This window comes from Halichoerus grypus, chromosome 7 (genome assembly GCF_964656455.1).
Source record: "Halichoerus grypus chromosome 7, mHalGry1.hap1.1, whole genome shotgun sequence".
Taxonomy (NCBI): domain Eukaryota; kingdom Metazoa; phylum Chordata; class Mammalia; order Carnivora; family Phocidae; genus Halichoerus; species Halichoerus grypus.
Genome location: NC_135718.1, coordinates 91,959,871 through 91,985,121, shown reverse-complemented (window position 1 = coordinate 91,985,121; position 25,251 = coordinate 91,959,871). Strand labels below are relative to the sequence as shown.

The window sequence follows — 25,251 nt, the reverse complement described above, 5'->3', positions numbered from 1 at the left end:
TGTTCCAAGCAGACACAATAGCTACATTGTTTATTTCCCGGGCCAACTTTATAGACCGTTGTACCAAGCCCAGGAGCCTCTCCCATTTCATGGTAACATTGCAGATGGGATTGTGTGGTCATGAAGTCAATAAACTCCCTTCCTCCCTTGAACATTCAGGACAAGCCAGCACTGCGCTCACTCCAGGGAAACCCTTTCTTCTGTTGTTGGGAGAAGCAAGGCAGAGATAACACACACTCATATTGGGCTTGGACCCCTTAAAATCTGTCTCTGTCTGTCTGTCTCTCTCTCACACAAACATACACACAGACACACACCGTTCTTCAATCCCCTGCCAACTCTTCCTGAAGATAACGTAATACCGTCACGATGAAAACGTCAGACACAGGGCACATGCTCCGCGGAGGCTGTTAAAACCTGTAATACGAAACAGCTCAGAGCTGGTTGAGCTCATCGGCCCGCCACAAGGCATTTCTGCTTACAATTAAGTTAGCAAAATGGAAGAAGGCAGCAGAAAAAAAATCTTGGTTTACTAAATGACCTTTAAGTAATTGCTCGTATTTTAAATAGACTCAAGTTACCATCAACTTCTTCTTGGGCAGAGAACTCTCAGTTCCTTTGACTGCAGCTTTAATTCTAGCACTGCCTTGGTTACTTCTTCAGTGAAACACCAGTTCTTCCCTGGCTCCCTCCGGCCTCTGCTGCCTGCTCACCAGAGTTTACCGGAATAGCCCCACTGAGGTACCGTATATGCAGGAACCAAGCACAGCACCCCCGCAAGGCGCTCCCCATGTAGGATGCCGGGCCACTTCCGGGCTCCATAATGCACACATGTCGGGGAGGGCCTCAGAAGTGACCAAAGAGGAAATTCCATGCTACACAAGAGGATCTTCAAACACAGGCTGAAATAATTACCAAGGACGATAACTAACAGCACTTCATTTCTATGAAGAGATTAAGAGGAAGCGGACTTAGCATTGTAGCATCAGGAATGAGAAGCGTATTAGGGCTTCCCCCCTGTTTCCCCCCCCACACACACCCCACACAGCCATTTATTCAACTGTTTTCAGAATAACTCTGCTCAAGTCTCTCTCCACAGAAGGCCCTGTGATAAAGGATCTAGACCCCTTCTCCGGGATCTCAGACAGGCTGGTACAGGGTAAAAGGTGCACACATGCTTGGAAGCCCTCAGGAGAATTCAATCCTTTATCTTCACATCTTCCTTTGCCTCCAAAGCCTTGAATTCACACCTACATGCTTGAAAAGCAAATCGCAGATGTCCGATCAAGATGCTGTAAGGTCAGACTTTGAAGTGCTCCCCTTTACCCCAAACCCCACAGCAATGGTGAGTAAAAGAGAAAAAGAGAAACCAAAAATAGCTTTACTAATTCAAAAACAAGAAAAGACGTCTCCCTGGACCAAAAATAGAACAGAAATGCAAAGCAAGACGCCAAGCTGAAGCTAGGGCCTCAGGTCTGGAAGCAGGCAGTAGCAAGCACACGTTCCATTCCTGCGGTTAGAAGGGGCTAGAAATGCTTCACGTAAGAAAGGTGAGTCAAGCCCAGGTAAGGCTCCTTTGTTTATAAAAAGAGGCTGAAGACACAGGGCTGATGACCTGTTCCCTTAGGCTGAGTATATATAAGAAGCTCTGGGCCTGGAAAGGTCAGAAGGCACATTTCTAGGTACAGAGCACCAAGATGCCCATCACCTAAGTAACCGGGTCTGCAGAGCCTCAACAACACTGTGGCACATCGGTTCCAAATGCCATGACATCTGAGGGGTCTGTGAGAGGCAAGTGCAAGGCCAGCAGACAGAGGGGATGAGCACAGAAGGAGAGAAAGGAGCAAAACCAGAATACTTCCCACTCCAAATGAGCTTGCATTATAAAATTCCAAACCACTTAGTGAAATGCAATGCTAAGGAAGATAACCAACAAAAATCAAAGATCAGAACATGAGTTTACTCCAGTGGAAAAGCTATGGCTCTGACTGACCAAGACTCTCGGGGTATGATGCAGATGCTCAAAAAGGTAAGTAACAGAGGAGGACTCAGGAGGAGAGAATATGAAGGTATGAAGCAGAGATAGGGAGAAATAAAACATAAACTGGGAGATATGGGAAAAAAACCAAACTTGAAATCCTAAGAATAAAAAATAGTCCTTAAACCAACCCAGTAGCAAACAACATCCCTAGGATGTGATTTAAGGGAGCTTTAGCTTTAGAAACAGAGAATAAATGCCAAAGCCGAAAAGGGTTATCTCAGGAGCAGGAGAGGGAAAGCGTACTAGTGTTTTGAACTGGCTTCTAGCACTTTGATTTTTCAGACTGTATGCATGTATCACTTTAATGAAAATTAAAATAAAGAACTGAAAAGACTGCAAGAAATACCATTAATGAAGGATCATCTGAAGTGTATGCAGTCCTTGCTCCCCTTGGTACAGTGTAAATTTTATTCTTAGAAGGGAGCAAACCATCAGAGAGATAGGAACCAAGAGTATATAAATTTTAACCTTTCGTGTTACTTCTTTTATTAAGTTACAATTTGAAATTATGTCTATCAGCCACATTGAAAAATAATATAAAAAATCAGCTATTTAAATAATTGTGGAGTCTGCTGAGGACGTTGCCCACTGCATCTTTGGGACCCTCTGGAGCGGCTCTGGCCTCAGTACCGGGAAAAACTAGGCTTTGGCCGAGGACCAGGTGTGTGTCCAACCTCACAGCTACTGTGAATTCTGACTCAGTCCTTCAGCTTTGGCTGCTGGGAGAGTTAGAGTAATTTGTGATTGGTTTCTGGTCACTTTATAGGATCATACGGAATGCCTTTGGGGCACTGACTTGCTTCTGTCTTATTTCCTGTCACTCTTATTTCACAAATCAACGTAAGATTTACAGCCATTAAAGCACACAGCTACTCTGCCTACATTTACATACTTACATTGATATGCAGAGAGAAGTGTATGGATGTGTGCCTGGAAGCCCTTCCGAGGCTTCTGAGTGGTGGGAGGGTGTGATGAGACAGAACGCATTGGGGAAGGAAGAGAAAGGAAGGGAAAAAAGGTAGGTTGGACTTTGGGGTCATGGCCTCGAATGCCAAGCTAAGAGTCTGAAGTTTATCCTGAAGATTAAAGCCAATGGCAAATGTTTTCCAAAATTCTGAGCAAAGCAATGACATGGAAACCATGGTGGTTCAGAAAACTTACTGTAGGACAGTGTGCAGGATGGATGATCGAGGGGACATGGAGGGCCAGGGGACCAATTAGGGGCTATTTCAATAATCCAGGAGTGAGGTGACGCAACGGTGTTATTAGTAAACTGACTGTGTTTTAGAAGAAGGATCAAATGTAACAGGCTTTAGGAAAGAAAAAGTGACATGGCCAGGAAACACAGCTTTTTCTTGCCACAAAGCAGGCGACATCCAAGGAAGCATGCTGCGCACTGCCCACAAACTTAAGGGAACAATCAATTCCCATTGGTCTATTATTCTGTTTCTATGGCCTAGGATTCTGACCTGGGCAAACCACAGGAGAAGCCAAATCGTTCCAAAGCCTCCCTTAGAAGGTAAGTTCTATTCCTTCCAGAAATTAAGCTGCTGATGACTAGAAATGACACCTAACCCCACACATGTAAATCACAGCCGCTCTGATAGGCCTCCTGCCTTCCTGAAACAGGTCAGCGCGTGAGTCCAGCACCATGCAGATTCGAGCACTGTAATAAATACTGCCTCACACGGAAACCTGTTGAGATGAATTTCTTATGGTCCAAGAAAAGCAGAAAAATAATCTTGAAAACTTTAAGCCTAGGAACTGAAGTAAATTTAACTTTGACTGAAGTAGTTTTGAATTCATAATCTTTGGGGAATGCGTTAAGCTGGATTCACCTGTCTTATTTTTTCAAAGCAAATCAGCAATACAGAGATTTCAAGAGGGATGTTTACATCACAAAACAGAACAAAATTCTCAGGTAAATAGAAACTTGAAAATATAACTGATGAGCTAATTGAAATCAGGTTTCTATTCTCATCTCAATACACACCCCACTCACTTCTCCTAGGAAACGTTTCAGAGAAACATGGGATAACAGAGCTGGAAGGGGCTTTAAGAGCATCCAATTTAATTCCGTTGTGTTATATACCGTGTTTGTCGTTCTCTGTCTGACTTATTTCAATTAGCATAATGCCCCCAAGGTCCATCCATGTTCTTGCAAATGGCCAGATTCCCTTGTTTTCAATAGCTGAATAATCTTCCAGTGTATATATACCACATTTTCTTGAACCATTCATCTATGGATGGACACTTAAAAGTTGTTTCCATGTCTTGGTTATTGTAAATAATGCTGCAATGAACATGAGGATGCGGAGATCTTTTCAAGTTAGTGTTTTCATTTCCTCTAGATAAATACCCAGAAGCAAAATTGCTGGATCATATATGGTTGTTCTATTTTTACATTTTTGAGGAACCTCCAAACTGTTTTCCATAGTGGCCACCCGGGTTTGCATTCCCACCAATAACGTAACACACAAGCATTCCCTTTTCTCCACAACCTCACCAACACTTGTTATTTCTTGTCTTTTTGATTCTAGCCATTCTGACAGGTGTGAAGAGATATAGATGGCCAGCAGGTACATGAAAAGAGGTTCAACGTAGTGACCACAGAGGAAGTGCAGATCAAAACCACAATGAGATATGGGTCCCTTGTATGACAGATGATGAAATAAATCTGAGAGGTTGAATGATTTGCCCAAGGCCACTCAGTTTGTCAGGCACAGAATGGATTAGAATCCAGCAGAATTATTAAGTACTTTTTCCATGTTGCCATTTGGCCCATCTCTAACACAACATTATGTATCAACTTGACTGGGTCACAGGGTGTCCGGGTATTTGGTTAAACATTCTGGGTATGTGTGTGCTTTTGGATGAGATTCACATTTGAATCAGTAGACTGCCCTCCCCAGTGTGGGTGGGTCTCACCCAATCACTTGAAGGCCTGAGGAGAACAAAGACTGACCCTACCACAAGGAAGAGGGAACTCCTCCTGCCCAACTGCCTTTGAGCTGTTTTTTTTCCTCCTGCCTTTGGACTCAAATGAAAGGCTGGCTCTTCCTGGATCAGACTAGAATTTCACCAGGGGTCTCCCATTTACCAACTGCATGTCTTGGGACTTCTCAATCTCCACAATCACATGAGCCAACTCCTTATAATAAATATCCCCCCCACTACTCCTTTACACACACACACACACACACACACACACACACACACACCCTGTTCTGCTCTTTCTCTGGAGAACCCTAATACAATATTAAACTTTTAGCTCAAAAGAGGAAAGAAAATGGTCTCAATGAACACAATGGACACTGTAGATCAGCCTCGCAAAAGCCACTCACAACCTTCCTCTCCCTTGTCTTCCTCTAGTTTAAAGGCTGAAAACCTAAAAATGTAGTTTCCTCACCTCTTTTACAGCTAACAGGGGTCATACGATACAGTTCTGAACAATCAAGTGTAGGTGGAAATCCCTAGGAGCTTTGCCCTTTGTTCTTTGCCTTTTATTACCCCTTCTTCTTCATGTCTAGAGCTTGGACACGCTGGCTGAGGGTTGAGGGCATCAGTCATCCTGGGACCATTTTAGTTGGGTTATCTGTTATTTTAGGCTAAGCCTTTTCCTAATAGACAATTTCTAGCCTGACTTCAACTACACCAAAAAAAACCAAAAGTGAACATGACCCCAATTTTAATAAAATACAAGCATCTACCCAAGAAAGTTTTTGTGGGTCTACAATACAGATGAAGTGTAAGAGGCACTAAATCCAAGACCTCCCCTTCAAGGAGGCTGGTGGGAAGATAGCTTGCTTCTTGCCATTGCAGATGATGGTCTGGGGAGAAATCCAGGGGATCCCCTATAATTCCAGCATGCGTGGCTGCCACAAAAGGCTAATGCTAAAGCAGACTGAATCTTGGGCAGGTATTAGCGGTGGATCCAACTTTTCCCATTTAGCGCATTTATTTCTTTTTCATGAAAAACTAATCGTGTTCACTGATTCCTGCCTCATTAGAATGAGTGCGTGGTCCCTTCTCTTTCAGGGAAAACAGAAACCTTTCTCCATCGATCCTGGCACCAGAGACCACAGGTGGCTCTATGGTAGAGAGGAAGGAGCACTAGATTCAATCAAAAGATCTAAGTTTGAGACTTGGTTCTGCCCCGTTTTCTTCACCCAGAGTCTCCCACAGGCACACCTCCAAACCTTTCTGAGTTGCATTTCCTAATTTACAATTATTGAGTTAAACGAGATAGTAATTACAAAAGAATTCCCACAAATACAAACCACTCTGCAAAAGTAAGAATTATTAATCAGATAACTCGACTGTGTGCAAACCAAAAGTCAATAGGTTCAATGTGAGGGAAGCACATGAATAATAGGAGAAAATTCATTCATTATCTTTTTTTTTTAACCTAAGTTCATTCATTGTCTTTATGGCATTTATTTTGGCTTTTCTTCCTTTCTCAGAGAGTAAAAGGTGCTAGAGATAAGTGAGCTCTCTCTGCCATAAGCATTATAGCAAAAAGCCTTACAGAACAAGGAAATAAAAAACTAGGAATGACTCAGTACATTCACTAATTGAGCGGTAGCTTACCAGCCATAATGTACCCTAACCCCCCTGTTGTATGATCTAACAGCGCTCCAGCCTTCAATGTCCTTTTCGTTATACGTTTATCGCCTATATTCCCTCTAGAATCTAAGCTCCATAGATCCCTACCTGAGATTAAACCTCTCACTGCTTCGTGGGTGATAGAAGTTCAAGGAGATAAAACATGTGCCCCACAATGCATTCTTTTTATCCACCTTAGTTTCCCACTCTGCACTGAGAGTCATTTCTTTGTGGATTAATGAAAGAAAAGCGGGGTTCTCTGAGAGGTCACTGGGATCGCGCCTGGGAGATGCTCCAAGATGGTCTTGCCCCCCCCCCCCCCACATACCTTGTCTTGGGTTTGGCATCGCAAACAGTCACATTCGAAACAGTACTGGTCCCTCAGCTGCTCCCGGCGCTCCTCACTGGTCATCAGCATGTCCAGGTAGCAGATGGTGAGCTGGGGGGGCCACAGAGGAGAGGGTCATGTGGCTGTGGTGCTCATCATCTTTAACACATGCTTACTATCACTGCTGATTATTTAAGCAAAACACATTTTCATTACACACCAAAAAGCGCAAAAAGGAAAGATACTACTTACAGTCTCTATACGCAAATAATCACTTGTAAAATTTTAATGCATTACCTTCCAGTCTTTGCTGTGTGGTGCACCTGTATATTATATACTTACTTTAAAGACCTGGACTCCTGGCCTCTATACACCTTTACGCCCCGCCTTTTATCCACCAAATAAGAGAATATCAAGAGCTGGTGTGTGTTGGGTAATACTAAGGCTGGGTAGTAAAAGCTATAACCGCTCGCAATCAGAGAAGCCAGATCAATTCTAGCCCCCAAAGGGGCAGCAGATGACGCACCCAGATGCTCTTAAATCCTAATCAGTCCTGCAGCCTCATGGAATTTGAAGTCAACCAAATTTGGTGGCTTTGAAGTTAGGAGACTGTTTTACTTGTGACTACAGAAAAAGGGGGCACCTGGGTGGCTCAGTTGGTTAAGCGACTGCCTTCAGCTCAGGTCATGATCCTGGAGTCGTGGAATCAAGTCCCACATCGGGCTCCCTGCTCTTGGGGAGTCTGCTTCTCCCTCTGACCCTCCCTCCTCTTATGCTCTCGGTCTCTCATTCTCTCTCTCTCTCAAATAAATAAATAAAATCTTAAAAAAAAAAAAAAAAGGAATAATTTCCAAGTTGGGAGAACTAATGTCAGAATGTGATCCTAGATGGAAGCTCTTAAGCTGACTTCCTTGGGCCCTTTCAAACAGTGATTATGTTGTCTTGGATGGTGAAAGGTCAGGTGTCCCTGTCACTGTCAAGTCCCACTTGGAGACATAGGTCTTTGGGTAATATTGCGATGTTCACACATCCCACACTCGACCAGATCTATGTACGCTGAAAGGCTAATTCAACATACACAAAATGGCACTCCTGATCTCCCGAGGCCTGTTCCATCTCTGCTGGAGCCATCCCAATCTCAGCTGACAGCAATGCATCTTTCATGTCCTTCAAGAAGAAACCTCAAAGTCATCTTTGATTTCTCTCTCCCTTTCACATTCTTGCCCAATCCACCAGGAAATTCTGTGCGCCCAACCTTAAAAATATATCCAGAATCAACCACTTTCTACCTCTCCCAATGTGACCGTCCTGGTCTGAGTCGCCTTCCATAGCTTTGGGCGGGTCTCAGTGGAAGAAAGGCCTGGTCAGCCAACCAGAGCTGTCCCAGCCCCCGTGGCCACCCCCAGGGTGACAGAAGCCACGGCCCGGTCTGGCTAGCTGGCTCTCTCTAGACCCTTCCCATGTTAGGCAACTATATCACGCTGCTCCGAAACACAGAAATAAGAGTATCTGGCCTCAAGAAGTGTAGGCAACGATGTTACTGAACATCTACTACGTGCTAGGCACTCACGGAGCGAGGCAGCGTGAGACAGTAAAAATCAGCAAAGGTCTGGGATCCTTCGGGGATTTGCAACCACATCCCTTGATTCAAGCCGGATACTCTTTCTCTAATATGGCTGCTTCTCATCCTTCTGGGGGCTGAATGGAGACTCGCTTCTGGAGGGGCTGCACTGGAATCAACCCTAAAATGCATAAGCCTGCACTCCACAGTATTCTGTGACAACTGGGCTCCTTCGGATTTAAGTCCCTAAATCCCTTTTCTTGCTTGTGATCTGAACCTGGGGCTGCCTGGGAGATGCAAAGGACCATCATACCAGGCTTTGTTGTAGGATAACTCTATGTCCCAAATTCCAAATAACCAATTTCAAAGCACACTTTTGACGCCTGCTAGTAAGTCTGGGGAAGGGTATGCATTCATCTTGTCTCAACAGGCTCTGAGAGCCCCAGTTTCCTTAAATGAGGTGATGGTAAAATGAACCGAACTCCATGCTCCCTCTTGGGTTGGCTCTGGGACTCTCCTTTTTTTAAAAAATATTTTATTTATTTATTTGACAGAGACAGAGATAGCGAGAGCCGGAACACAAGCAGCGGGAGTGGGAGAGGGAGAAGCAGGCTTCCCCTCGAGGAGGGAGCCCGATGTGGGACTCGATCCCAGGACCCTGGGATCATGACCTGAGCCGAAGGCAGACGCTTAACGACTGAGCCACCCAGGCGCCCCTGGGACTCTCCTTCTTAATCCAGCCCAACGGCTCTTAGTCATCAGCCCCCGCCATCAGATTAGATCACTGGGTGAGTACGATGTGCCCAGTGTGAAACCAACAAACCCAGGGCCAGAGAAAGAAGTTTGGTTAACCTAAGACTTAATTACAAGGGCCAACTCACAAGTGATCACGCCAGGCAGTGAACGGGCAACAGGAGACTAGTTATTTCATTTAACCCCACTAACTAGACTCTGACAGCCTCCATCACTACCCTGTAACTGCCTGTGATCACTACCTGGACTGGGCTATGGCTTTCTAATGGGCCCTGGGTTTGTTGGATGCGGGTAAGGCACACAAAGGCTTGCCCACTGATCTTCTGTCTGCCTTTCTAGCCTGGATATCTCTCCAGACACTTTCCAGTCTTCACGGTTATATACACGGCGACTCCTTGGAAATGGTGTGCTCGGTGCGAGTCGGTACGGAGCATCCCTGCCCCAGCTAGCCCGTGCCTGCCCTGCACCATCAGCTTCTTCAGAGCGCTCTCAGCCCACAAGCTTGGCTCAAACACGCCGCTTCCCATGAACACTGCCTCATTCCCCCCTTTTTGCCTCTTCCACATTCATCCAAGTTCACAAAATACTCTGTGTCAAAACTGAAGATCTCAATGGCAAAACATTTTTATGCGTATTTTGGGCGGAAAAAGCACCATAGGTTACTAACGGGCAATGACAGTGAAATCATTTTATCAGCCAAAGATAAAAAACCTTTCTTGAAGACTCACTGGTTCACCACTTTTAATGAAGAATCTGCTCACTACATGTAGGGCTCATTTAGCAGGAACATATATATGAAACGTGGCCATTGACCAGTGGATGCTTTAATGGCATAGAACAAAATTGCATTAAAATATTAATGCCACTGACCATTGCTTTGCCATTTTAGAGCAGCTTGTATGGGAAATGCAGTAAATCACTTCCAACATTAGAGTAGTATCATGAAAGATATTTGCTGGATATTGGATATATTGCTTACTTGAATATTTCAAGGCAAAGGAACCCCTTTTCCATGAAGCCCATCTTTTCATTATGTACAACAGAGTGGATAAGAAGACCAAATTAAAATTAGACTTCATTTTCATTTCTGGAATCACACAGTCACAATTACAAATTTTTCTGTGGTTACTGGCTCTGAACTGAAAACAAGACTGCAAATCTCACTTCTTTTTAAAATCACACCTGAGTGTTAGTGTTTCTCTTCTTGTTGTCATACCCTTGTACTCGGTCATTAGCAAATCCTGCTAATTTTAGCTTCTAAATATCATATTCTTCAGATCCCCCATCATGAGCCACCACCTGAATTTCTCCTGACTTCGGGGCGCCATTGTCACCTCTTGCTTGGATTACTGCATCAACCTGACCCTCACTGGCCCAACCTTGCTTACACATGGAAAATCTGATCACAGTTCCTCTGCTTCAGTGTGGCCCCATTGCCTGTCCCCAACCCCTTCATGAATATCTACTGAGTGCCTCCCATAGACCAGACACTGTTAGGAGTTCCTTAATAAGGCCCCCATGGGGTCCTACAATCATGTCTGGTCCCTGCATATTCCCTCATAGGCTGGTCACATTCAAAGTCTTCAGTCAATTGATAAGAATGCTTCCTACTCCTTGAACTCACCATTCTGTCCCTTGTCTCTGTGTCTTTGTCTAGAACGCCTTCACCTGTGTCAGCCAACTTGAACTCTATGGATCCTTCGAGAGTCTAGGAGTCACTTCTCTGGAAGCCTTTCTTACCCACTCACCCACCCCTGCCCCCTACCACCACTTGGATGTCCCTAATCTGAACGTCTATAAAGCCCTAGGTACTTTATACTATTGTACATTTCATATTCTCTTACTATTTTCTGTTTTATGTCAGTTTCCTCGTTTATACCTTGAGCTCCGGAAGGCAAGCTTAGGTCTTACTCATCTTTGTCCTCCCAATGCCCAACCCAGGACATGATACCCAATAAGTAGGCAGTGAACTTGTCAAATGACTTAGCATATAAGTAAAGAGGACTGAGAGAAGAAACAGACTGTCTTAATCCCACAACAATTTAAATTAAAACCAATATGAGGGATACTGACATGCTCAGTTTATGCAAATCATATTTTTCACAGTTGATACGGCTCCAGAGGATGCTGGCAGCCAGGGGCGTTATCTGTAACAGCTACAACCTCTTCTTACCAGGAATTTCCACGAGGGTGGCCTAGACTGTCCAGCTTTCTTCCCTGATCCATGTTTTAGAACACCATCAGCGGATAACACACATTTCATGGCTTACCAAAACCCTGAAGAGGCAGCTGTCAGCAATCCAGCACGGGGGCCATGCCTCAAACCTTACTATAAACCTCTCTGTAGGAGGTACTAGATGAGGAGACAAAAACCCCAAAGCAAAAGCAAACCAAACAAACTAAACCAAACCAAACCAACAGACCCAACAACTCAGCATTACAGTGGAAATCCTGAAGTAGCAAAGTGTTATAGATAGTGCTGGTTTGAAGTGAAGGGTCTGAAAGTGGTCCAAGGGATGGGCTTCATGTGCAGAGAAACAAAGGGTAGGAAATTTCCATGGTGACTTCTACTGTGGAACCTATGCAAATTCCCAGTCTCCTGGGCTGAGGTCTGAAATGTTCTCATCTCAAACTGGCAATGGCTGGCTTTCATGTTACTTTCTTTCTGGGGCCCGTGGGACACACCTGAAGATTAGTGGTAGTTTTAAAAATGGCTCTAACATTCTATTCCACCTCTGGTTTTGTCTGCAGCAAGCCTTATTCACTCACTCAACAGATACAGAGTACGGATCTTCTCTCTAAGAAGCACTATGCAGCCGTCCCTCATGGAGCCTGTATCCCGGGACTCACATCCCAGGGAGCACGTGCTAGAACTAGGGGCTCCCTGATGGGCAGTAAAGCCAAGATGCAAAGCTGATCCTCTGAAACTGCCAAGAGCTTCTAAATTTACTTCCTTGCTCAGTTGAACCAAAGCAACTATTTGCACAATAAAAAGGAACTATCCCTCTTAATCAACCTCAAAATGTCTTTCCTCCTGGTTCTCCCTCTGCCCCAAGGGGCAGTTTGAAATGTGTGGGAGGAATGTCAGGTGTTGGGGGTGGGCAGCTACAGGCATCAACTGAGCAGGGACTCAGGACCGCAGCCTTCACGGACGCAGTGGACCGCTGACCATCCAGAATGCCAACAGCTCCCTCAGGGACAAGCAGTCCTGGGCTCCATGGAAGCTCACTTTGGTGGAAGTCAAGTCAACAACGAGCCATGAATACCTCCTGGCGGCAAGGCCAAGTACTGGGTACTAAGGGAGACGGAAGTAAGACACAAGGGCCCGTCCTCATGATGCTTACGGCAAACAGAGAAGTCACCAGAAGAGCCACAATAACCTCAAAGAAAATAAAGGCGATCTCAAAGCGGAAGACATTTCCTGTAATCTGGGAAATCGGGAAGAGGTTTATAGAAGAGATGATGTTTGAAAGGACCTGGAAGGGTGTGTGACGTTAACACAGGAAAATGGGGGGGGGGGGCGGGGAACAACCGTGCAGACAAAATGTCACCCACCAAGACGCACGATGGGGTGGGGAAAATTTTATTTTCTGAAAAAAAAAAAAAAAAAATCAAGCTCATAGCCACAGAGAACAGAGCAGTCGTTGCCAGAGGTGGGAGGGGGGTGCAAAATGGGTGAAGCCGGTCAAAAGGTACAAAGTAAGCCAGTGCTAGGGATATAAGGTACAGCATGGCAAATATAGTTAACAATACTGCAAAGCATATTTGAAAGTCACTAAGAGTTCTCATCACAAGAGAAAAAATGTCTGTAACTATGTTTGGTGATGGATGTTAACTAGGCGTACTGTGGTGATCATTTCCCAATATACACAAACATCGAATCATTGTGTGATACACTGGAAACTTACAGAATGTCATATGTTGATTACACTTCAATTAAACAAAATTATCTTCCAAATAGACGGTATGAAAGGACTTAGAGGGAGAATGCTCCCTTTGCTGGGAAGCTGCTTTGATAAGTATCGTGCGGGAACGTATCCGAGTCTGCAGGGCCTGATGCTGAGCACAATTATTTTGTGTCAAGTGAGAGGAAGGATTTGCTTGTTGCTCCAGAGATGGAAGGAAAAGGACATGAAAAAAGTGAAATCAGCACCAAGAAACAAGACTTTTTTTCAACTAAATGAAAACCAACCAATGAAAATAACGGGCAACCAAGCCTAGAAAACAAGGCATAGGAAAATCTCCTTGTTGTTCCTGAAAATGCCGACTGTTTCTTTTAGTTTTTCTGTTTGCCTCTCCACTTATTGATTTTTTTAATTTAGTAAATCATCCTCCTATCAGCGGCAGTGACCTCGTCTTCGGGGACAGGGGGCCCTCAGCTCCCGCACCTAATACGCCTGCAAATGGACAGCGCCCCCCTTTCTTACCTGCCTCGCAATCACGTAGCCCTAGAATAAAAAACAATGTAATTCTCCATCTCGTTGACAGATGCCCCAGTGTACTGAGCACAGGGGTCCTAAAAACAGAAATCCAGTAAGTGGCTGTATAGGAGACAGCTTATTCAGTTGAAAATCAGATTGGAGGGAGTCTTATCGAAGCCCAATCCCTGTCTACATAAAATATGGTGCCCCCGAATTTAGGTTTTATTGGTTGAGTGCTGCATAAATGCAATCAAAGCTTATGATACTCTGCTTTCCTTGCAATAAATATCCACTTTAGCAAACTGGAAGGTGGAAGGAAACTAAGTTCTAAAGAGTGTAAATACCTATAAGCACACGTTCGGGGTGGTTACGTGTGCAAACCCTGTGTGGGCTCCGGTTTGGGAGCCCGGGGTCAGCTTATCCCCAGCTGCCTTGTGAGACCTGGCGCTTCGGAGAAGGTTCTTCTTCCCAAGAGGCCAGTGTGGCAGGTTACAACTCCGGGGGGTCAAGGCTAAGTCACTACAGGAGGTTATACTCCCTGGCCTCTCTGCCCTTCCCATCTTTGCTGAACAATCGCACAGAAACGTTGAGAGCTCTGCAAAGGCCCCATGACCACGTGAACGAGTAAATCTTGTTTGCTTTCTTGTCATGAAGGTACACGAGTCACCTGCAAAATGGGGCAAGTAGCCCTGGGGGTAATAAGCCCTTGGGATCCCATTCACAAGCTAGGCTGCGCTCCTGCCCACGAAGGATGAGCACTGGCCGGGATACGAAAGGCTGGCAAACCGTCACATGCACAGAACATGAACACTCTGTCACACGCTCATATCCCTCTCTTGCACACACACAAGAGGACCTGCTGAGATCCAAAGAAATGGTGGTTTACAAAGGCAATCCACCTATAATCCTGGATAAGGACTAAGGGGAAAATCGGTCACTGGGTGGACGCATTATGGCTCTTCTCCCTGGCAGAAGGATCGGGACAAGCTGTCCCTCAGGCACAGCTGGTTTCAGGGAAGGGTCTCTGATGAAAAGGAGGCCAGACAGTGGGAAAAGCAGGTGGCTTACCTCCTCTCCTGCCTCGATGTCCCGGACTGCTCGCAGTAAGAGGTGGGGCCCGTTGAACACAATGGAACAATTGGGGTCACAGCTATGATTGAGCAAAGACATACTGGAGGAAAGAGAAAAAGAGGGTAGCGTCACTCAGCAGACAGTCAAACATCTAAAGTTAACGAATATAATCAGCAAAAGACACTTCAGCATGGGGGGGGGGGGCGGAGGGGACAGGTAAGGTTGACAGGGCACCAGGGACTGAGGGGCTCTAGGAGAAGTCCCAGAAATGTCACTAGCCCACATTGCATAAAGTGAAATGCTCCCCAAGATGGAGGCTACTTAGGGAAGTGTGTTAACAAAAACCTTTTCTGAGCGCTTTCTGGGGGTGAGTGTGGGGGACAGCTGTCTCCTTAGACGGCAGCCAGGACCCCACCGGCCTTTCTCACACAGCTCTGGTCTGTGCGGCCCCTTTGCAGGACCTGCCTGCCTCCTGAAGGATAACGAGAGTCCTCCCTCTTACACAGACAGCCGAGGGCATCTTGCTGACAAGATCCTGGAGCGCCTGGGGCCCCGGCCCAGTCGTTTTAATACCATGGAGGTGGCTTTTTACCATCTGGGAAAGGGAATGAATTTAAGCTGCACCATATTGGATAATACTCAGAAGAACTGTAAGTGAGTGCTCACTGTGTAGAAAGCACTTTCTTAGCCCTTACACAAGTTTTCCAAATTCAAACATCATTCGAATCTCATGAGGGCCATTGAGAGATGAAGGAATGACCACGGGGAAGTCACCGGCTTGCCCCAGTACGCACAACCAGCAAGTGGGACCAAATTGGAACGAGGTGGCGTTAACTCCGAGCCTGTGCTCTGACCCATCTTTCTCAGGACCCAGACCAACAGACCCACGATTTACAACACTTGTGAGAAGTGAGAAAAACAGCTGAATTCTCAGGTTCACAACTAATGATAAGAAGGACTATATTTGGGGGCGCCTGGGTGGCTCAGTTGGTTAAGCGACTGCCTTCGGCTCAGGTCATGATCCTGGAGACCCGGGATCAAGTCCCGCATCGGGCTCCCTGCTCAGCAGGGAGTCTGCTTCTCCCTCTGACCCTCCCCCCTCTCATGTGCTCTCTCTCTCTCATTCTCTCTCTCAAATAAATAAAATCTTTAAAAAAAAAAAAAAAAAAAAAGAAGGACTATATTTGTATTTGCACCTTCCCAGCATGAAAACAAAATGGACCGAGGAGTGACTGCAGTGTTCATGGAGGGACAGCCTGGAAGCTCAGGGGAAAAGGGTCCACCTCAGGAGCAGCAGAAGAGAGCACTTCAGAAGGCCAAACCCTGAAAGTCTGGGGCAATGGAGCTTGGAGTATGCTGAGCCAAAAGACCAAATGACCCCAACGGGTGCAACACCATGAGTCTGGTGAAACACTCCTGTGCTTCTGCCTAGGAGGCTGGGGAACAAGATGAGGGCAGGTGTGGGGCGCCTGGGTGGCTCAGTCGGTTAAGCGTCTGCCTTCAGCTCAGGTCATGATCCCAGGGTCCTGGGATCGAGCCCCGCATCGGGCTCCCTGCTCAGCGGGGAGCCTGCTTCTCCCTCTCCCTCTGCCTGCCTCTCTGCGTACTTGTTCTCTCTCTCTATCTCTCTGTCAAATAAATAAATAAAATCTTTAAAAAAAAAAAAAGATGAGGGCAGGTGGGGGAATAACCAATTTTTTTAGATTTATTTATTTACTTGAGAGAGAGAGCATGAGCAGGGTGAGGGGCAGAGGGAGAGGGAGAAGCAGACTCCTCTCGGACCAGGGACTCGATCCCATAGGACCCGATCCCAAGATCCTGAGATCATGACCTGAGCCAAAGGCAGACGCTTAACCGACTGAGACACCCAGATGCCCCAAGGTAATAACCAAGTTTTGTTAGCATCCACGATCCCCAAATTCTTACCCCAAGGCTCCCGAGATCAAGAATTTAGGTCTGAGGTGGGCTTCTTTGCTCATACCACAGCATATACTACAGGGCTATAAAATTCTTTTCTTTAAACGTAACATTTTCCATTTTCTTAGAATTTATCATTAGGTTTCGAGCATTGCTCTTGAACCAGCTGCGGCAATTGCCTTTCTGACACCTTCCACAAGGCTGGGGAGCTGGGTGAATTACAGTTGTTTCTTCTAGTAAATGAAATACCATTCGCCCTACCTCGGATATAGGCCAACACCAACTTCCTGCATCTCCGCATTACAGATGGTGAAAGCATTGCAGATCACCTGTAAAAACAAGGGGAAGACAATCAGGATTACCAGAGTCACCTAAGAAACTTTGCAGGCAAGAGAACAGAAATGTTCAAAATCAAACGTAGGAGTTTTAATACTTTAATAGTTGCTTTGGAAAGATCCAAGCCAAACAGGGATGCTCTTTCATTTGCAAAAGAAGGTATCTGGGACACACTTTCCTTAAGAACGTCAGGTTAAGTGCAGAAATAGCAACATCCTGTACAAAACCTTAAATCAGCACAGGGGCTGTTAATTTCAATCTAATCCTCTCCTCCAAAGTTACACAGTTCCATTACAACATTAAGTTTCAGAATACAAATAATCTATTTATTGAGCACTAGACTCCTACCACCTTGGATTTTCTTTTCCCCTCAAACTGCCTGCAATTTCCAAATGCCACTGTGTATCCGTGAGGAACAGCAGCCTGTCTTTTATTCCTACAAAGAGGGAAGGACACCCCGAGAGAGTCTGCGATTGGAGCTGACGGACCACAAGGAGCACAGAAAGTCATTCATTCCAGCCATGGCATTTACTAGGGACATGGAAGGGCCTCACCGACTAGATAGCACAGTCCTATACCCTATGGGGAGTGAGCCAAAAGGAATAGAAGATGTGATCACTGTGTTCAAGGGACCTCAAAACCTGTGGAAGGCCACCCATAATCACAAAAAGAGCACTGGACTTAGAATCAGAAAACCTAAGTCCTGGCCACACATTGCTGCCTCAGGCAGGTGCTGGGATGAGCAGTGAAGGAATAAAGCAAAGTTCCTGCCTGCATGAAACTTAAATTCTAGTGTGGGGGGGGGGGGTGCACGTTTGTGTCAGAAGAAAGAGCAAGTGCAAAGGTCCTGGGGTGCAAATGTTCTTAGGTACAGAGTAACAGCAAGAAAGCTGGTATGGGCAAAGCAGGGCAAGGGAGAAGAAGAAAGGTGAAATATGAGATCAGAGTGGTAGTTAGATCGTTAGGTGCTTAGAGCTATGTCTAAATTGTTTTCTAAATGAGACAGAAAGCCACGGGGTTGCTTCTGAGCCAAGGCATGAATGGATCGGATTTCTGTTTGGAAAGGATCACTCTGACCGTCGTGTAGAGAATGGGCTATAGAAAGGCAAGGGTGGAAGGAGAGGGAATGAGAAGCTTAGGTGAGGTTGGAGGCCTGGATGTCGGTGGCAAAAGTGGGGAAAAGCGAGTGGTGCTGCCAACAGGATTTATGACAGACTATCCAGGGGAATGGAGAGAGTCAAGGATCAGGCTTGAGCATAGACCCAAACGGCTCCATAATGTTGCCATTCATTAACAGGAGCAAGACTGGGAAAGGAGCAGGTTTGGTTGCAGGGAGCTGGGAGCAAGGCCAGGCGCTCTGTTTCAGCCGTGTTAAATTTGAAACGGCCTATTAGACAACCCAGCCAAGACCAAGTATGAGCGGAGCGCCTGGAGTGCAGGGTAGCAGACGGGCTGGAGACGGACGCTTAGGACAAGAAAGAACAAAGCCCATCAAGAAGAAAGCAGAAGAGGCCACCGCAGACTTGAGATGAACCAGGGACCACAAATGGATGCTGACTTACTGTTATAGTTTCTGTAAAGGAAAAAAAAAAAAAAAAGAAAACAAGCGACAACGAATGTCTTTAAATCAGGTTTATATGAAAGAACGTAAAGTATGAAAAAGCGCTCAGTCCTTTGAGACTCCTCCACTGCTCTAAAGAGCTCTTCTATGAAATCTAATGCAACCTATCATGATTTAGCATTTCCTCTAAAAGTCTGATAAAACTGCAGTTTCAAATCAGGAAATAAGTTGGTGTATTTTAAACACACTAGTTAAATTGCTCTAAGGGCATGTGTTTCATATTAAGTCGCAACAGTGTACTGCCTACACATATTTATGTATAAAATGGATGGTGGAAATGCAGGACAAAAGATCCTGTGTTTTCTTTTAGAAACTTTACACATTTTTAAATGGGTATGAATTTGGGGGTGGGGAATAGAAACTTTAACATGTATTTTTAAAGTGTAATCAGGACTTTACCAACATTAAGCCACCAATGAAACACTGGATCTAACCCATCTAATCCGTTAACTTTTTTTTTTTTAAAGATTTTATTTATTTATTTGAGAGAGAGACAGCGAGAGAGGGAACACAAGCAGGGGGAGTGGGAGAGGGAGAAGCAGGCTTCCCGCGGAGCAGGGAGCCCGATGCAGGGCTCGATCCCAGGACCCTGGGATCATGACCTGAGCTGAAGGCAGACACTTAAAGACTGAGCCACCCAGGCGCCCCTCTGTTAACTTTTGAATTAAACCAAAATGTAAACATTTTGTTTCTCCACTGTGAAGCGAAATAAAGGCTTTTCCAGAATTGGTTTATTCTGACAGGATTTTTTAAAAGAAAGAAAAAAGAGCTAACGAGGGGAAATGTCAACTTCCTCCAGGAAACTTTCCTGGATCCCTCAGACCTAGCTGATTTACTCATCTTGTTAGCAGCATTTTTCATCCTGGTTCATTATTTACCCATTTACTTGACACCAAACACAACTCCTGTGTAAAATACTCAGAGGGCAGTGATGGTGGTTCCTTGCGTGAAAGACACTAATATAGGTTTTTCTGGGAGATGGATGGTTGTGTGGGTGTGGTCCTCAGTGTCCCCAGGGGGGTACTCTCTAGGACAGGGTCAGAGAAGACACCAGAAGTAAGTCACAGGTATCCTGTAGGTGTGGAAGAGGAGAGACCAGATATGGTTCCATACTCTACCAAGGAGTAAGGAGAAGTTCATCTTCCATCTCTCTTGTCCTTTGGCATCCAATCTGTTGATATCCCTGCTGGATCTCTTTGTCCATTCTCGCTCTCCACTCTGGCTCATCTTTTGTTTCAAGCTCTTTTCCATTAGTCCAATGGATGGGACAACAGGCTTAGGCCTCAGAAGAGACCAAGGGCTTGTTTGATCCTCTGCTTAAAATGCCAGAGGCCTGGGGCGCCCGGGTGGCTCAGTCAGTTAAGTGACCTACTCTTGATTTCAGCTCAGGTCGTGATCTCAGGGTCATGAGATTGAGCCCTGCAATAGGCTCCATGCTGGGTGGGGAGTCTGCTTGGGATTCTCTCTTTCCTTCTCCCTCTGCCCCGTCCCCACATTCCCCACCCCTCAAATAAATGCCAGGGTCCTGATACATGAGGCACAAAATAAATTTGTGCAAAATGAAGGAATGAATGAATGGGCAATAGTCCCCACATCCCTTGCCTTCCCTCCTGCTTTTCTGGCATCTTTTCCTTTGTTAACTTTCCTCCCTTCTTTTCCTTTTCCTATTTTCACTGGTACCTCTCTGCTATTCTCATTCTGCCCTACTCCACAATATAGGTAGGATGTTTTAAAGTCCTACTGAGCCAACCAGACAAGTTCCTCTTTCATATTATTCTGAGAGGCGTTGTGTGCCAGGTTTCTTGAGCTAAAACAGTTTAACTTTTGCCTACTCCCACTTTTATTAAAAATACTGGTTTCACTCACTAGTATATCCATATGTGCTCAAGTGAAAATCTGAAAGGAATTTCTCTTTATACCAAGAAATAAAAGAATGGAAATAAAGCCCAGAAATAAAAGTTTAGACACTTTTCAAAGTATTTCTTTGTATAAACAGTTTTCTTAAAAAAGTGCACAGTTTAAACAATTAATGAATGAATACTTCACACAGATGCCTTTAGAAAAGCTAATATATTAATGGGATTATTTCAATTAAAAAAACAAGTTAAAAAATTCTTTCTAAAAATTAAACTGGAGTATTATGGAGTATTACTTTAAAATATTTCCCATAACATAAAATTAAAACATACATTTAAATTATTTTATAATTATCAAATATGGTTATGTGTATTCTTACAATATTTCTTTTGAGGTAATCAAAAGCCTTTATAACACTGTAGCTTTTCTAGATAGTAAAACTCCACTGAGTTGGTACAAGTGATTGTTGAACCTCTCTATTTTGTAAAAAGCAAGTAAGTAAAATTTTAAATATTCTATGAAACATGATAAAAATCCTTAGCAAAGTAGGTTTAGAGGGGAAATACCTCAACATAATAAAAGCCATGTATAAAAAACACACAGCTAACATCATACTCAATGGTGAAAACTGAGAGCTTTTCCCATAAGATCAGGAACAAGATAAGGATTTCTACTCTCACCCCTCTTATTTGACATAATACTAGAGGTCCTAGACACAGCAGTCAGACAAGAAAAAGAAACAAAAGGCATCAAAATTGGTAAAGAAGAAATAGAACTTTCACTATTTACAGATGACATAATACTATTTTTAGAAAACCCTAAAGATTTCACCAAAAAACTACCAGAACTGATAAATGAATTCAGAAAGGTTGCAAGATACAAAACCAATATAGAGAAATCCATTACATTTCTATACCCTAGCAAGGAAGAAGGAGAAAGGGAAATTTGGAAAACAATCACGTTTACAATTGCACCAAAAAGAATAAAATGCCTAGGAATAAACTTAACCAAAAAGGTGAAAGACCTGTACTCTGAAAACTATACAACACTGATGAAAGAAACTGAAGACAACACAAACAGAAAGCTATTTCATGCTCATTGACTCGAAGAACAAATATTGTTAAAATGTCCATACTACCCAAAGCAATCTACAGATTTAATGCAATCCTTATCAAACTACCAACAGCATTTTTCAGAGAACCAGAACAAATAATCCTAAAATTTATACGGAACCACAGAAAACCCAAATAACCAAAGCAATCATGAAAAAGAAGACTAAAACTGGGGGCATCACAACCCACAATCCCAGATTTCAAGTTATTCTACAAAGCTGTAGTAATCAAAACAGTACCGCACAGGTGCACAGACACATAGATCAATAGGACAGAATAGAGAGCCCAGAAATAAACCCACAATTATATGGTCAATTAATCTTTATCAAAGGAGGCAAGACTATACACTGGGGAAAACAGTCTCTTCAACAAATGGTGCTGGAAAAACTGAACAGCTACATGCAAAAGAATGAAACTGGATCACTTTCTTACACCATACAAAAATATAAATTCAAAATGGATTACAGATCTAACGTGAGACCTGAAACCACAAAAATCCTAGAAGAGTGCACAGGAAGTAATTTCTGACATTGGCTATAGCAACATTTTTCTAGATATGTCTCCTCAGGCATGAGAAATAAAAGCAACAATAAACTATAGGGACTACATCAAAATAAAAAAAGCTTCTGCACAGCAAAGGAAACAAATAGCAAAACTAAAAGGCAGCCTACAGAATGGGAGAAGATATTTGCAAATGACATATCTGATAAAGAGTTAGTGTCCAAAATATACAAAGAACTGATACAACTCAATACCCCAAAACCAAATAATCCAATTAAAAAATGAGCAGAAAACATGAATAGACATTTCTCCAAAGAAAACATGCAGATGGCCAAGAGACACATGAAAAGATGTTCAACATTAGCTCAACATCAAGGAAATGCAAATGAGATATCACCTCACACCAGTCAGAATGGCTAAAATCAAAAACACAAGAAATAACAGGTGTTGGTGAGGATGTGGAGAAAAAGGAACCCTCAGAGACTGTCTGTGTGAATGCAAACTGGTGCAGCCACTGTGGAAAAGTTTGCTCCAAAAAATACGGAGTTTCCTCAAAAAAATTAAAACTACAATTACCACATGATCCAGTAATTCCTCTGCTAGGAATTTACCCATAAAATATGAAAGCACTAATTCAAAAACATACATGCACCCCTATGTTTATTGCAGCATTATTTACAATAACCAAATTATGGAAACAACCCAAGTATTCATCAATTGATGAATGGATAAAGCAGCTTTGGTATGTATTTACAGTGGAATATTACTCAGTCATTAAAAAGAATGAAATCTTGACATTTACAACAACATGGATGGATCTAGAGAAATAATGGTAGGTGACATAAGTCAGTCAGAGAAAGACAGATATCATGTGTTTTCACTCATATGTAGAATTTAAGAAACAAAACAAAGGAACAAAGAAAAAAGAGACAAACCAAAAAAGAAACTCTGAACATAGAGAACAAACTGATGGTTACCAGAGGGGAGGTGGGTGGGGGGATGGGTGAAATAGGTGATGGGGATTAAGGAGTGCACTTGTCATGATGAGTAACGCATACAATTGTTGAATCACTATATTTTACACCTATAACTAATTTAACACTGCATACTAACTCTACTGGAATACACAGATACATAAAATATAGATATCATATATAAATATTCTAGGAACCAAATTTTTACATCATTTGGTTCAGGTTCTACATCCAGAACCTGACATTTGTGTTCTGCGATTAAAAGATCCCCTGTAGCAATCACACCGAAACACAAATATTATTTCAGAGAGTTATTTTATACACATGTTCAAATTTCACATTTCCCTCAAATTTTCTGAACTGGAAGCTTTTTATTGTAGCAGCAGATAAATTAAGGCATATGAGACACAAGGGAAAATCACCTTTTAATGGCAAAGCTGAACTGCTGTAAGAAAACGTACAACCCATTCTATGCCATAGAGTCCTCTACGCCGTAACAGAAGAAGCCATCCACTCCCCAGCACCCCCTCGCCCTCAATACTCACTTCTACAAAGAAGTCAGTCTGTGTGTGAGTAGCCGTAGCTGGCTTCTAGCCGACCTTGAAGAATGCTTTCAATTTCAAAAGATATAAACTTTAAAACATTTAAACAAAAGGGAACTCAGTTTCTAAACACAAACATCAGGCAGTTTCCTCAAAGACCATCTGCATCTCCTTTATAATTTCTCTATTTAAGGCATAAGTAGAATGTTTAGGACACAAAAATGTGACACACAAGAGTTTATTCATTAGAGAGGCTAAAGGTAAATTTTCAACAGAGAACTTACTGCATTTCATTTTATCAAGGTCTGTGCACAGAAGGAAAGGAAGTAGGGAGAGTTGGCAGATATGAAAACCCAAAGCAAAGGTTTTTGTACAAAATAATTGCCCCCCTCCACCACTACCCCAGCACTATTAATTCTCTAACTTTAGAAGCATGGTAAGGATTTCAGTCAGGGTTTATTATTATTCTCCATGCCATATGACATTTTATTAAAGACAACTATTTTTTTTTCAGAATCTTCTCATAAACCTCAAGAGATTTATTTATTTTTTAAAGATTTATTTATTTGAGAGAGATGGGAGGAGAGAGAGAGCATGCAGGGGGAGGGGTAGAGGAAGGGAGAGAGAGAATCTCAGGCAGACTCCCCGCTGAGCACAGAACCCAATGCAGGGCTTGAAGTCACATCCCTGAGATCATGACCTGAGCAGAAACCAAGAGTCAGTGGCTTAACCGACTGAGCCACCCAGGAGCCCCTAAACCTCAAGAGATTTAAAATTTTACCCCTGACCCTTTCTATTAGCATGTCAAATATTGAACCATCTCTCATGATTCAACCCAGGCCTTTCCTGATATCCTACTCCCTCCTTTGGTCACTCCTTTACAACCTTTCCCTAGCCGTGAAAATGAAAGGTATATAATCCACCAACCAGAAGAACAACAGGAGGGAACCAGGTTGGGGAAGGAGGTGAGCTTGGGGGTGAAGAGGCAGCAATAATGACAAAAAACACAAATCCCAGAATTCCAGAAGGCTTACAACAATAAGGATGGTTACACATCTTTTCCATTTCAGTCTTTAAAAATCGATCAATAAAACAATTAGTGCAACATAGTCTCCCTTTGCTGGGAAATAGTGGGAGAGCCTCCATGTTTCATTCGTGAGTTGGCTGTGAGCTGGGGTGCCCGGCCCCATCACTGCACTACTCCACAGCCAGCCTTGTGGAGTCTGACCTTTGGAAGTTTTCTAATGTTTCTGTCACAGGCTCTTCTGTTTGCAAACCTAAGGGACCACTGGTTAAAGACAGCAAGCGAGGATGTTGGAAAACAGGTAAGGAGGAACATAAAAATGGTAAGTGTATATGACTCAAGATGCTCCATTATAATGACTTTTATCGGGAAGAAATTCTTCCATACCACCTCAAGATGTCTCTAGTATTTAGAAAATGCTAGAAGGAGAACATATAATTAGTATGTAATCTTACTTTTAGCAGATGGCATGAAAACTATTAAAGTCTCCAGTGTGTTATTTGAAATGCGCTTGCACCTAGCCCCCTAAAACTTTCTCTTACGTCATCACTTAGAAACAACATGAAAATTATAAAATTTAATCTAGC

The 25,251-nt window shown here is 43.6% G+C and overlaps 1 protein-coding gene across 4 annotated transcripts in view; it reads right to left on the bottom strand.

Moving 5' to 3' along the window:
• The window catches only part of SMYD3 (SET and MYND domain containing 3), a 680,781-nt gene that overhangs the window by 133,933 nt on the left and 521,597 nt on the right, over window positions 1–25,251 (bottom strand). For all 4 annotated transcript variants that reach the window (XM_078077883.1, XM_078077886.1, XM_078077884.1 and 1 more), the window contains 3 exons: window positions 16,959–17,026; window positions 14,778–14,880; window positions 6,975–7,085 (listed from right to left, as the gene is read on the bottom strand). In XM_078077883.1, coding sequence (XP_077934009.1) covers window positions 6,975–7,085; window positions 14,778–14,880; window positions 16,959–17,026 — 282 coding nt within the window. The remainder of the gene's footprint in view (window positions 1–6,974; window positions 7,086–14,777; window positions 14,881–16,958; window positions 17,027–25,251) is intronic.